A 12,545-nucleotide genomic window follows, 5' to 3' on the forward strand; every position below is an offset into this window, starting at 1 on the left:
TAAAGGATTTCCCATATGTTTATATCAAAATTAGACATATAAAAAGTACCAATGAATTTCAACATTTTACAGATCATTTGTTGTAACAGTTTTTGAAACTCTACATTTTTAAAAGAAATATTATTTAATTTGTATACATACATCATGTTCGCTTTGGGTACAATCTGCTGTATAGTTGTGACTTTTCTGTGTTTTATTAATGTCTTCATTGTGTCTGTTTCACCTGCCTTAATCTGACATATTTGCATTATGCTCCAAGTAGAAATGTGCAACGTATCTTCGAAAATCCCCAAGGTCTAGAGAGGCACCTGGGTTACAGGCTCTGTGTAGCTGCCATGCATTGCTCATAGCTATGTCAATCATATAGCTCACCAAAACTGAGTACCATTTCTTGCTTCTTATTCTCACCCTGTATTTGGAAGTGATCTGTTCCATTTTAGCTATACCTTCCCTGCATTCATCATACAGTTTCACTATGGATGGTTTACTTATCTGAGGGATCTCCTTGTCACTGGCAGAACAGTGTATCTCATCGACTGGCTCTATGCCAACAGCATTGGAACACAGACTGATAATACCATCACCATGCCAACGACACAAAATTATCTCATCATTTTCTTCTACTCGGAAATCACAGTACCCCTTCTTCATTGTTTTCATATGTTCTACACTCATAAGGGGGCATTTTTCAGTCTTGCTCTCACGAATTTTCCCTGTTGCCCTCACCCCTTTCTTCTTCAAGGCTGACACCAATGTGACACTTGTAAAGAAGCCATCGAAGCACAGGTGATATGGATACTGACCCCTTGCTAAAAGAACATCAGCAAAATTCATCACGAGGCTTCCACCGAAACCAAGATCAGGATCCTTACCTGCCGTCAGAGTTGCTTCTTCTTGATGAGGCTCAAACCAAACCAGATAACCCTCTGTGGTAGCACCACACCAGATTTTATAGCCAATTCGAATAGGTTTACCATTCAGAAATTGGTCACTATCAAAGCACTCACACATTGTCTTATCAAAACAGTAGTATTCTTTGAGGGGAGCATATAGGAGAAAATTTTTATTCATTTGCTTTATGAGAGGCCTCAATTTTGTGAACTTATCATTCTGATCTAGATGGCTATTATCTGCAAAATGCAGGTATGAGAAAATCAATTCAAATCTATCCCTTCTGATTGCATCTCTAACCAGGTTCTGGTCAGCATCAGACGTTTCCCAGTACATTCCCCTTCTGGGACGCTGCACGAGTCCACTCAAAAGCAGGACACCAAACACACACCTCACTTCCTGAACTGTGACTTCCAAGTTGACATTTTTCTGAGAAGCATAATTATTGGTTTCACTGACAATCAGGTTGAATGTTTCATCATCAAAAAATAACTCAAAGAACTCTACTGGGTTCAACTTTTCACTCTTGAGATTCAAAAGTCCAGAATCCAGTGCTGACCAGCATGGAAAGTTGGGTTTAATATCTCTTTTGGTCCAGTTCTTCTCTGGGACACCTGATCCCTTTAGCCTTTTTGGAGCAGGCTGGGTCTCAGGGCCCTTATCCTCTTCCACATCTGAATCACCAGAAAATGCAAGGCCTTGGAGCAGTTCACTCACTCGAGCCTTGTCTTTCTTCCTTCCTTTTCGGGTAATGTCTCCTGCAGCATATTCCAGGGAGGAGATGTGCATCCGAGCCCACAAGTCACCTGGATGACGGTCCTTGAGAGTGTTCAAACGCACAAGTGTCCTTTCAGCAGGAACAGGGGTACCACAAGGGGTCTGGGGTACACAGTCTCTGAGAAAGAAAAAACACAGGCTGTAAAACTTCTCAGTATTATTCACTGATACAGGATAAATCCTCTGACACCTAAAGATTTTTCTGTGGGGAATACTTCTCGTGTTTGTGTGGGGAAGGCTCTGGCCAGACTGACCATTTCTGGCCTCCCCTCTTCTAACTCACTCCTCATGACTTAACTGTTGAATCTGGGAGAAGGAACTGGGCTGTCCTCTTTATGAGCAGGTTGCAGACATTCCATGTTCCTTCCCCCAGCCAAGATGGATCAGGAAGGCCTATGCGGAAAGGGTCTGCAGTCACTATACATCCATTTAGCTCTGCCTTGGAGTGGCTGTATTGGTCTAGCTTCTGTCAGTCATAAAGCTGAGGTTTCTAGAACTATCTGTCTTACTCCTATGTCTCTATCAGTTGGTTCTGAATTTGGACAAAGAAATGGGTGGTTATTTACTGAGCCCCCTCATCTCTAACAGACTTTCTGAACAAAGAAGGATTTAGCTTCTACTAGTTCTGCATTCATCTGGTGGATACACTGTTTTGGGGAGAAACAAAAGAGAAACTCAGACTGATTGCCCTTGAACTGATTTTTATGGGTTTCTCAAAGAAGTATGCTAAAGTTACTAAGATGAAAACTATTATTTCACACAAACTTCTTAAATTCTAGAAATCTGTATTTTATTTACTAATGTCCTGTTGGTAAATGGTCTAATCTAAGAAGACATAAGGGAGAAAAAAGCAGTGAAAAAAGTATAGTGTAATATAATTTACAGTACAAATATTTATCTGCTTAGAGCATTTATGCTCAGTTGTGTCTGACTCTCAGTGACCCCATGGACTGTAGCCCACCGACTCTTCTGTCTATTGGATTCTCCAGGCAAGAATACTGGGAGTGGGTTGCCATGCCCTACTCTAGGGGATCTTCCTGACCCAGGGATCAAACCCAGGTCTCCTGGGTCTCCTGCATTGCAGGCAGATTCCTTACCCACTGAGCCATCTAGGAAGCCCAGTATAATTTACAGTACATATATTTATATGCTTAGAGCATTTATCATCCTGAATGTCTTTAATATCTGTGTGTATGATCCATTCAACACATCCATCTTGAGAGTTCCCTGACATCCTCAACTTCAGGGATCCTCCTTGAATCCTGTCACTTCACTACACTGAACTTTCCTTTGCTGAAAACTCCAAAAGCTCACTCTCTGTTCCCAATTTCTTTTCACTCAAGCCCCCTCATACTGTTGTCCCATGGTACTGGTTCTTCCGTCTCTGACTCCTCCATTCCCTCCTCATTTTACCTCCCTTGCTCTTCCATCTAGACTTCATGATCCATCGCCTTAGTCCCTCTCTTGCCAGGATCATCAGTCACCCTGTCCCAGTGTCTGTAGCGCTGGACCAGCAAAATTCAGCACCAGATCAACCCCCTCCTCGGTCTTCTCTATTCCTCATCCAGGAGTGAGTAGTGCCAGAGAAATCACACAACGAGGTAGACGGATACAGCTAATAATGATGGTCTCTGAAGTTCAGCTAGTTACTCAATACTGCCCAGAAATCCTTCTCATGTCCTCTTGTCTCTTTCTTCCCAGTTCCCCACAACGGGTGTTTCATCACTCTTCTCAGATCTTCTTTGTACTCAGTTCCTGGTATCTCCAAAGATGACCTCTTTTCCTACTCCAAAGAGGACCCAGAATTTTTCAGGCAGAAAGTTGCTCTTCAAAATGATCTGTGACCCTTCTCTCCCAGTTCTTCTAGCCTCTCTAGGCATTTGCATTTTCTTTCTCTGTTTCTCTCTGATCTGCCTTCTCTTTATTTGGTAAATGCCAGCTTACTCATCAGTTTTTGTTTCAAATGTCACCTCTTCTGGGATACCCTCTCCAGTATCCAGATCTCAGTTGGGTTCTCTGCTGCAAGATCTATCATAGCTACAGGGCACGAAGTCATACTGCATTGTGTTCTGTGTTCACTTATCTGTTGTACCCTCACATGACTTACTGAAGGTAGGGTCTCTGTATTATATGTGATTCTGAATATGAGTGATAATACACTTACTGAATGAGTGAGGATGTTGGGGGTCACTCAATCTCTGATATCATGATGGAGCCTCAAACCTAGAACAGCCTACCCCTTCAGACTTCTTTTCACATCAAACAGTAAGATATTTTGATTCTCAGAGGCACTGTGAGTCATGGTTTCAGTTATCTGATGTAAACGTACCTGACAGACACATGAGCAGATTTGTATTCTCTAATTATAATCCTGAGCTAAGTCACAGTGTTACTTCTCTTCGTTTAGTACAGCTTGACTCAGACTTCACCAGCTTTATGAAAGATTTCACTTCTCAAGCTTTAAGATGTTTCTCTTTTAACTGAGATTGTGGTCCCTGTTTCCCTAAGATGAACAAATGTCAAGAATTCTCATCCCCCGCCCTGCTCTTCAATATAATTATCCCCAGCTGTTTCCTTTTTCTTCTTTACTCAAGTCTCCAAGAAGTTGGTGGTCTCCCCAGAAGCCCACCTTCTGCTCATGATCTGGTCTCTCTCTGCTTCAGGAGCACCTATGCTACACACTCGAATTCATTCCACAACCAGCACTTGTGTATGTACTATTTTTTTTTAATTGATATTGGAGTATGGTTGAGTTACAACATTGTGTTAGTTTCTGCTGTACAGCAAAGTGAATCAGTTATACACATATCCACTGTTTTTTTTTTTAAAGATTCCCTTCCCATTTAGGTCACTACAGAGCACTGACTATAGAGTTCCCTGCGCTATACAGTAGGTTCTCATTAGCTACCTATTTTACGTACAGTAGTGTATACGTGTCAATTCCAATCTCCCAATTCATCCCACCCCTCACTTCCCCTATTCCTAACCGTGTTTGTTTTCTACATGTGACTCTATTTTTGCTTTGCAAATAAGTTCATTCATCTTTCTAGATTCCACATATAAGTGATATTATACAATATTTGTCTTTCTGGCTCACTTCACTGTGTATGACAGTCTCTATACCTCTGCAAATGGCATTATTTCATCCCTTTTTATGGCTAACATTCCATTGTATATATGTATGACATCTATGCATTCCTCTGTTGGCGGACATTTGGGTGGCTTCCACGACCTGGCTGTTGTAAATGGTGCTGCAGTGATCACTGGGGTACATGTAGCTTTTTGAATTATGGTTTTCTCAGGTTTATGCTTGGGAATGGAATTGCAGGGTCATATGGCAACTCTAGTTTTTTGAGGAACCTCCATACTGTTCTCCATAGTGGCTGTACCATTTACATCCCCACTAACAGTGTAGGAGGGTTCCCTTTTCTCCGCAGCCTCTCCAGTATTTGTTGTTTGTAGATTTTTTGATGATGGCCATTCTGACTAGTGTGAGTTGATGCCTCACTGTAGTTTTCATTTGCATTTCTCTAATACTTAGTGATGTTGAGCATCTTTTCATGTGTTTTTGGCCACCTGTGTGTCTTCTGTAGAGGAATATCTACTTAGATCTTCTGCCCATTTTTTCATTGTTTTTTAAAAAAAACCTTTTTATTTTATATTGGGGATATCCAATTAACAATGTTGTGACAGTTCCAGGTGGACAGCAAAAGGACTCAGCCATACATATATGTGTATCCATTCTCCCCCAAACTCCCCTCCTACCCAGGCTGCCACATACCATTGAGCAGAGTTCCATGTGCTATATAGTAGATCCTTGTTGGTTATGTTTTAAATATAGCAATGTGTACATGTCCATTCCAAACTCCCTAACTATCCAGTTTTTTTTTTTTTAAATATTGAATTGCATAAGCTGTTTGCATATTTTAGAGATTAATCCCTTCTCAGTTGCTTTGTTTGCAAATATTTTCTCCCTTCCTGAGGGTTGTCTAACTGTAGGTTTGCTGTATAATGGCCTTTTATTATGTTGAGGTAGATTCCCTCTAAAACCACTTTCTAGAGTTTTGATCATAAATGGGTGTTGAATTTTGTCTAAAGTTTTTTTCTGCATGTATAGAAACGATCATATGGTTTTTATTCTTCAATTTGTTAACGTGGTGTATCACACTGATTGGTTTGCGTATACTGAAGAATCTGTGTTGCATCCCTGGGATAAATCCAACTTGATCAGGGTATATGATCCTTTTAACATGTTATTGGATTCAGTTTGCTAGTATTCTATTGAGGATTTTTGCACCTATGTTCATGTAATATTGGCCTGTAATTTTCTTCTCTCTCTGTGTGTGTAATATCTTTGTCTGGTTTGGGTATCAGAGTGATGGTAGCCTTGTAGAATGAGCTTGGGGGTATTCCTCTGCAATTTTCTGGAAAAGTTTCAGAAGGGTAGGTGTTAACTCTTTTCTAAATGTTTGACAGAGTTCACCTGTGAGGCCATCTGGTTCAGGACATTTGTTTGTAGGGAATTTTTTCCCCACTTTGGGGCCATTTCATCTTTTTAAAAATATTTTTTTGTTTATTTTTGGCTGTACTGGGTCTTCATTGCCGCACAGGCTTTTCTCTAGTTGCCGTGAGCAGGGGTTACTCTTTGTTGTGGTGCACAGGTGTCTTACTGTGGTGGCTTCTCTCGCTGCTGACCACAGGCTCTAGGACACACGGGCTTCAGTATTTGTGGCTCCTGGGCTCTAGAGCACAGGCTTCGTTGCTCCATGGCGTCTAGGATCTTCCCAGACCAGGGATCCAACTCATGTCTCCTACATTGTCAGGTGGATTCTTTACCCCTGAACTACCAGGGAAGCCCTGTTTGGAATTTTTTAATCAAACTTTGTTTCAGTACTTGTGACTGGTCTGTTCATGTTTTCTATTTCTTCCTGGTTCAGTCTTAGAAGACTGTACCTAAGAATCTGTCCATTTCTTCCAGGTTGTCCATTTTATTGGCATACAGTTGCTTGTGTTAATAGTAGTCTCTTATGATCCTTTGTATTTCTGTGGTGTCAGTTGAAACTTAAAAAAAAGAAAAAAAAACTTTTTCATTTTTAATTTTATTGATTTCTCTTTTTTCCTCGATGAGTCTGGCTAAAGACTTTTCCATTTTATCTTTTCAAAGAACAAGCTTTTAGTTCTTTGCTATTATTTTGTCTCTATTTCTGCTCTGATCTTTATGGTTTATTTCCTTCTAAGTTTGGGTTTTGTTTGTTCTTCTTTCTCTAGTTGCTTTAGGTGTAAGGTTAGGTTGAGATTTTTCTTGTTTCTTGAGATAAGACTGTACTGCTATAAACTTCCCTCTTAGAATTGCTTTTGCTGCATCTCATAGGTTTTGGATCAACATGTTTTCATTGTCATATGTCTCCAGGTATTTTTTGATTTCTTCAGTGACTCACTGGCTATTTGATAACATTGTTTAGCCTCATGTGTTTGTGTTTCTTACAGGTTTTTTCCCCTGTATTTCAAATCTCATAGCATTGTGGTCAGAAAAGATGCTTTTATGATTTCAATTTTCTTAAGCCTCACTAAACTTGTCACCCCAAGATGTGATCTGTCTTGGAGAATGTTCTGTGTGCATTTGAGTAGAAAGTGTATTCTGCTGCTTTTGGATGGAATGCCCTATGAATACCGATTAAGTCTATTTGGTCTAATCTCTCATTTAAGGTTTGTGCTTTCTTTATTTTCTGTCTGGATGATCTGTTGGTGTAAATGGGGTGTTAAAGTTCCCTACTACTATTGTGGTGCTGTCAATGTCCCCTTTCATGGCTGTTAAAGTACAAGTGTAGTCACTTAGTCATGTTTGACTCTTTGTGACCCCATGGACTGTACCCTCTGTCCCTGGAATTCTCCAGGTAATAATACTGGAGTGGGTAGCCATTCCCTTCTCCAGGACCGTGGCTGTTCAGAGCATCTCAATATATAAGGCAAATGCTATGTTGGGTGCATATGTAATTGTTATGTCTTCTTGTATTGATCCCTCAGTCATGATGTAGTGACCTTCCTTGTCTCTTGTCTATTTTGCCTGATATGAGTATTGCTACTTCAACTTTGATTTCTATTTATATGGATATCTTTTTCCATCCCTTCACTTTTAGTCTGTATGTGTCCTTAAGTCTGAGGTGGGTCTCTTGTAGAGCATATATACAAGGCCTTGTTTTTGTATCCATTCAGTCAACCTGTGTCTCTTGGTTGGAGCATTTAATCCATTCACGTTTAAGGTAATTATTGATATATATGTTCCTATTTCCATTTTCTTAATTGTTTTGGGTTTGTTTTTGAAGGTCTTTTTTCTTCCCTTCCTCTATTCCTCTTTTGTTCTTGTGTTTCCCACCTAGAGAGGTTCATTTAGCATTTGTGTAAAGCCAGTTTGGTGTAGCTGAATTTTCACAGCTTTTGCTTGTCTGAAAAACTTTTGATTTCTGTCAAATGTGAATGAGAGCCTTGCTGGGTAGAGTATTCTTGGTGGTAGGTTTTTCCCTTTCATTACTTTAAATATATCTTGCCACTCCCTTCTGGCCTGCAGAGTTTCAGCTGAAAAATCAGCTGATAACCTTGTGGGGATTCCCTTGTAATGTGTTGCTTTTCCCTTGTTGCTTTAATATTTTTATTTGTATTTAATTTTTGTTGGTTTGATCAATGTGTGGTCTCAGCTTGTTCCTCCTTGGGTTTACCCTGTATGGGACTCTCCTCTCTGTGCTCCCTGGATTTGGGTGACTATCTCCTTTCTCATGTTAAGGAAGCTTTCTATTATTAGGCCCTTTCTCCTCTGGGGCTGTTCACCTGTGAGTATGCTCTGTTGTGTCCCCTTTTGTCCACTGTGCGAGTTCACAAACTACACTATTGTTGGTGCTGCTCTTGGTCCCACCTTATTAACCATGGGTATGTGGGCAAATGGCTCTGGTGACTCTCAGGTGGTGTTTTCACCAGGCCACTGGTGCAAATCCTACTATTATCTTTGATTTGTCCACTGTCATCAGCTTCACTCCTTTTGATTCTTGCTCAGGACTCTCCTAATGGAGGTTGAAAATACCCTACCTATCTTCCTGTCTTAAGTCCTTTTCCAGATCTGATATTTCTTTAACCATCATGACAACAGCCTCACATGCAGCCCTCACTCTCCTGTCTCAATCCTCTGCCTTCTCTATCTTCTTTTTCTGGCTTCAGTATCTCTAGCTCCACAAAAACATCAGGGAGCCAGGGGAACAGTGATCAGGCAATGAACCGAGAGAGGATTCTTGAAGGCAACTGTGTGCCAACTGAAGGTTTTGTGTAATTATGATATACCGACAGGTCAGTGTCTTGGCGTGGGGCCTCCTATGATCACAGAAGTGAGTGTTACTTTTTCTGTATTATTCCAGGGAAGCAGATGTTTACCAACTGGTTTCTCTGGTTTCATTCCAATTTTTTACATTTGTAGGAGCTATTCTACATGGACACTCACCTGTTGGCTATTCCAGAGGTCTCAGCACCTAGTTCCATTTCTTCAGAAGTTTCTTGCTTTGTGTTAAAAAATCCCTCTTTAGTTACAACTTCTTCAGCTAAAATAACACATTGATAATTCAAATGTCATTGCCACCTGAATCTAGAAAAAGTCTCCAGGGTAGGGAATAGGATGTTTCAAATTAAAACCAAAAATCAACAGGTGTCCCAGGAACATAGTCATAGCAATCCTAAAAATGTGGTGGAGTGTGGGAAGATAGTAAGAAAGGTCAGTTTCCAGAAGGGGAAGGCCTAATGAGGCAAAGACTATTTAAAGAAAATAAAACATAGACAGTAGTGTTCTCAGAGTGAAGAGAACTTCCTCTGATGTGAAGAATGGATAAGGCAGAGGTGTTTGTGGAATTTCCAGATATTAAGGGATATGTGAAAATGAGAAATTATATGGGACCCTTGCAAAGGGGGAAAAAAGGGAGCAAAGGAGGAGACGTTGAAGCAATCGGGGTATACAGAGGGATGATCAGAGAAGATAACAGCAAGAATCAGTAGGCTGAGTGATTAGTAATAGAAGGTACTGTGATTCTGAGGGATACAAAATGACAGGCTGAGAGAAGTGTGGAGATCGAGAGCAGAAGAAGGGAAAAGAAGGGCATGTAGGAAATGTGGGTTCACAATGGCTGAGTCAGGGTTAATGATGGGAAAGGTGGAAACCAGCCAGAGGCCTGTCCTTACCCATGAGACTGACGTTTATAACCGTCTCCTGAGCCAGACTCTGAACTGGCCACTTCTTTGAGATAAGGACAGGTGCTGCTTCCTCAGTCTTCACTGATGTCTACAAGGACAAAAAACGGCCTCTTAGTCTTCACTGTGGTAAAGATAAAGGGTCTAGTTGTGAAGGGTGCTGACAATCACACTGCACACCAGTAGGACCAACCAGCAGGGCCTGCTCTCTGAAGGTCTAGAGGAGTTTCGTCCTGCCTCTCTCCTACCTTCTGAGGGCTGTCAGCAGTCCACAGTGTCCCCTGGATGCATCACTCTGGTCTCTGCTTCTGTCGTTACATGGCCTTCTCTGTGTGTCTCTGTCATCACATGGCCTTCGTACAAGGACACTGACCACTAGACGCAGGACCCACCCTAATCCAGTACAACCTCATCTTAACTTGATTACACCTACAAAGAGTCTATATCCAAATCAGATCAGTCACAGGTAGCTGGGGTTAGGACTTCAATATATCTTTTCCAGACACAATACAACCCACAACTTCGTCTTAGCCCTACTTCAATTAATATTCTCTTTCTCTGGCTGGTCTTTCATTGTTTGACACAACACTATTTTCATTCTACATTCATTCATTTCACCCGTATCTCTGCCCTTTCATTGCCCAGACTGTTGATCTTCTTACTCCAACTTAATTCAAACTTGATTACACATGGGTGCAACATTTAATTATTTAATTATTTCTTGGAGTTATTATGTTCAAACATTTGCATTTTTTAAATACATACTTTTTTAGGGGGTGCTGCCCTACATGGCTTATGGGATCTTAGTTGCTCGATGAGGGATCAAACCTGGGCCTGAGGCAGTGAGTGTGCAAAGTCCTAACCCCTGAACCACCAGGGAATTCTTTTTTCTTAATAAATTACTTTGTTTCTCCATTATGTTACATTTTAGAATAATCACATTGATTTAAATATACATAAGGTAAGTTTTACTTGCTATACATTTCACTTGCTCTACATTGGTTTTCAGGAAGGTAAAGTATTAAGACTAGGAGGCCCTGGGTCTGATAGAATTAAGAACCAATTAGAAATCACAGAAGAAAACTGAGTGAGGAGAGGACTGCAACCTCTCTGGAGGAAACGAACTCAGCAGTCAAGGACTTAAATGGGAGAGTTAAATATTTTAAACTAAATGACTAGGAAAATGATTGGACCACTAAAAATAAGGGGAAAAATGAACAAGAGTCCACTCTGTGAAGAAGATACACAGTACTGCCATTACCATCACCAAGTATTAATTGGGCATGTGCAGAACACTGGGACTATAAAGGAATATGAGGAAGAGGTTGGTTCTCAGACTGCAGAGAGACACCAGAGGTTCCTCAAAAGAGAAAACATCTGTCACTGGGCATCAAATGAGTGGAGGCACTTTCTGAAACCAAGGGCCTCAGTCTGCCCCTTATTCTTATAGCCTGAGATTTGGATGTGCCTTCCACATACGGTGCAGAATGAGGCAACAGCGTGTGTGTGAGCTCCTGGATGAGGCGCACATGGTGCGTGGTATTCTGTGACAAGGTCAAGGCAGAGGGACTGTGCCACCTGAAAGGCTCTCGGGGTGACCAGTGTGAGCTAAGAGGAGGGCCACGGATGGGTGGGCGGGGGAAGGAGGGTTACTACTGAGGTTCCCACAGCCTGGGCACCCTGCTCACCTGGGACCTGGCTGAGTTCAGCCCCAGTACTGCAGCCTGGTCTCTGGGATTCTCTTCCTGGAGAGGGTCTGGTCTCTGGGGAGCAGGCCTTCTGGACGGAGCAGACAAGAGTCCTGAAGAGACACAGTAGCTTTTACAAGAGCCCTTTGTGGGGGACCCAGCCCCTAAATCTTAAGTTTGTTAAACATCCAAGAACTAAGATACAGATCTTAAGCACCAACATCACGTCTGTTTTCATTGTCAGGAATTCTAGAGCTTTAGTGTCTCCCACCCACAGAATAAGTGGTGTTTATGAACTCATGAGATGCTTTCCAGTGATGCACTTTCACAGACAAAAGAAAAATCAGAAATCACAGATGAAAATAAGGAGAGGGAAGAAGAAGCTGGTGATTAAAGAAACATTAACCAGAGAACAAAGAAGAAAGATAAGAAGTGGAGAACAAAGCCAAAGCCAAGGGGCAACAGGAAGGCAGGTAAGAGAAAAATGAGAAGAGAAAATAAGGATAAAAAAATTGAGTTGCTAATGGGGGAGGCTGAGTATGTGTGGGAGGCAGGGGGAGACGAGAAATCTTTCATTTTGCTGTGAACCTAAAATGGCTTTAAAAAAGTCATACATGTACACTTGAAACTAATAACACTGTAAATAAACTATACTTCAGTAAAAAAAAAAAAAAGTCAGACACACAGTCATACATAGAAGAGATGCTAACTGCAAACTAGAACTTCTGAGAATCTGCTGCATTGGAAACCACAATCCAAACAGTGATAATGACTGCACATCACTGCACTGTTACTTAGATTCTTTCCAATTCCTTATCTGTCCAAGGGGGAGAACACAGTCCACTTTACAGGGGCAATGAAGACCGAGGTAACATAAAAGCCCTCTGTAAAACCTTTTAAGACCCCATACAAAGTAATGTACCACTGTGTGCCAAGATGGTAACAATAGAGGGAATCCAGAATTACTAA

At 41.2% G+C, this 12,545-nt stretch overlaps 2 protein-coding genes across 6 annotated transcripts in view; one reads left to right on the forward strand and one right to left on the reverse strand.

The window, feature by feature from the left end:
* ZSCAN31 (zinc finger and SCAN domain containing 31) overlaps window positions 1-12,545 on the forward strand; it is a 39,830-nt gene that overhangs the window by 21,837 nt on the left and 5,448 nt on the right. For 2 of the 4 annotated variants that reach the window (XM_081523058.1, XM_081523057.1), the window contains one exon: window positions 11,821-12,049. The gene's annotated coding sequence lies outside the window, so the exon portion shown is untranslated. Of the gene's footprint in view, window positions 1-742; window positions 3,840-11,820; window positions 12,050-12,545 lie in introns of those variants that run through there. The other 2 variants (XM_081523055.1, XM_081523059.1) reach the window with 1 other exon arrangement.
* PGBD1 (piggyBac transposable element derived 1) overlaps window positions 1-12,545 on the reverse strand; it is a 17,736-nt gene continuing 5,191 nt past the window's right edge. The window contains exons 4-7 of one of the 2 annotated variants that reach the window (XM_081523001.1): window positions 11,577-11,689; window positions 9,880-9,979; window positions 9,152-9,248; window positions 1-1,786 (exon numbers count right to left, since the gene is read on the reverse strand). In XM_081523001.1, coding sequence (XP_081379127.1) covers window positions 229-1,786; window positions 9,152-9,248; window positions 9,880-9,979; window positions 11,577-11,689 — 1,868 coding nt within the window. In that variant the 3' untranslated portion in view covers window positions 1-228. The remainder of the gene's footprint in view (window positions 1,787-9,151; window positions 9,249-9,879; window positions 9,980-11,576; window positions 11,690-12,545) is intronic. The other variant, XM_081523002.1, reaches the window with a different exon arrangement.

Source organism: Giraffa tippelskirchi, chromosome 8 (genome assembly GCF_054371585.1).
Source record: "Giraffa tippelskirchi isolate mGirTip1 chromosome 8, T2T-mGirTip1v1.2.pri, whole genome shotgun sequence".
NCBI classification, from domain to species: Eukaryota; Metazoa; Chordata; class Mammalia; order Artiodactyla; family Giraffidae; genus Giraffa; species Giraffa tippelskirchi.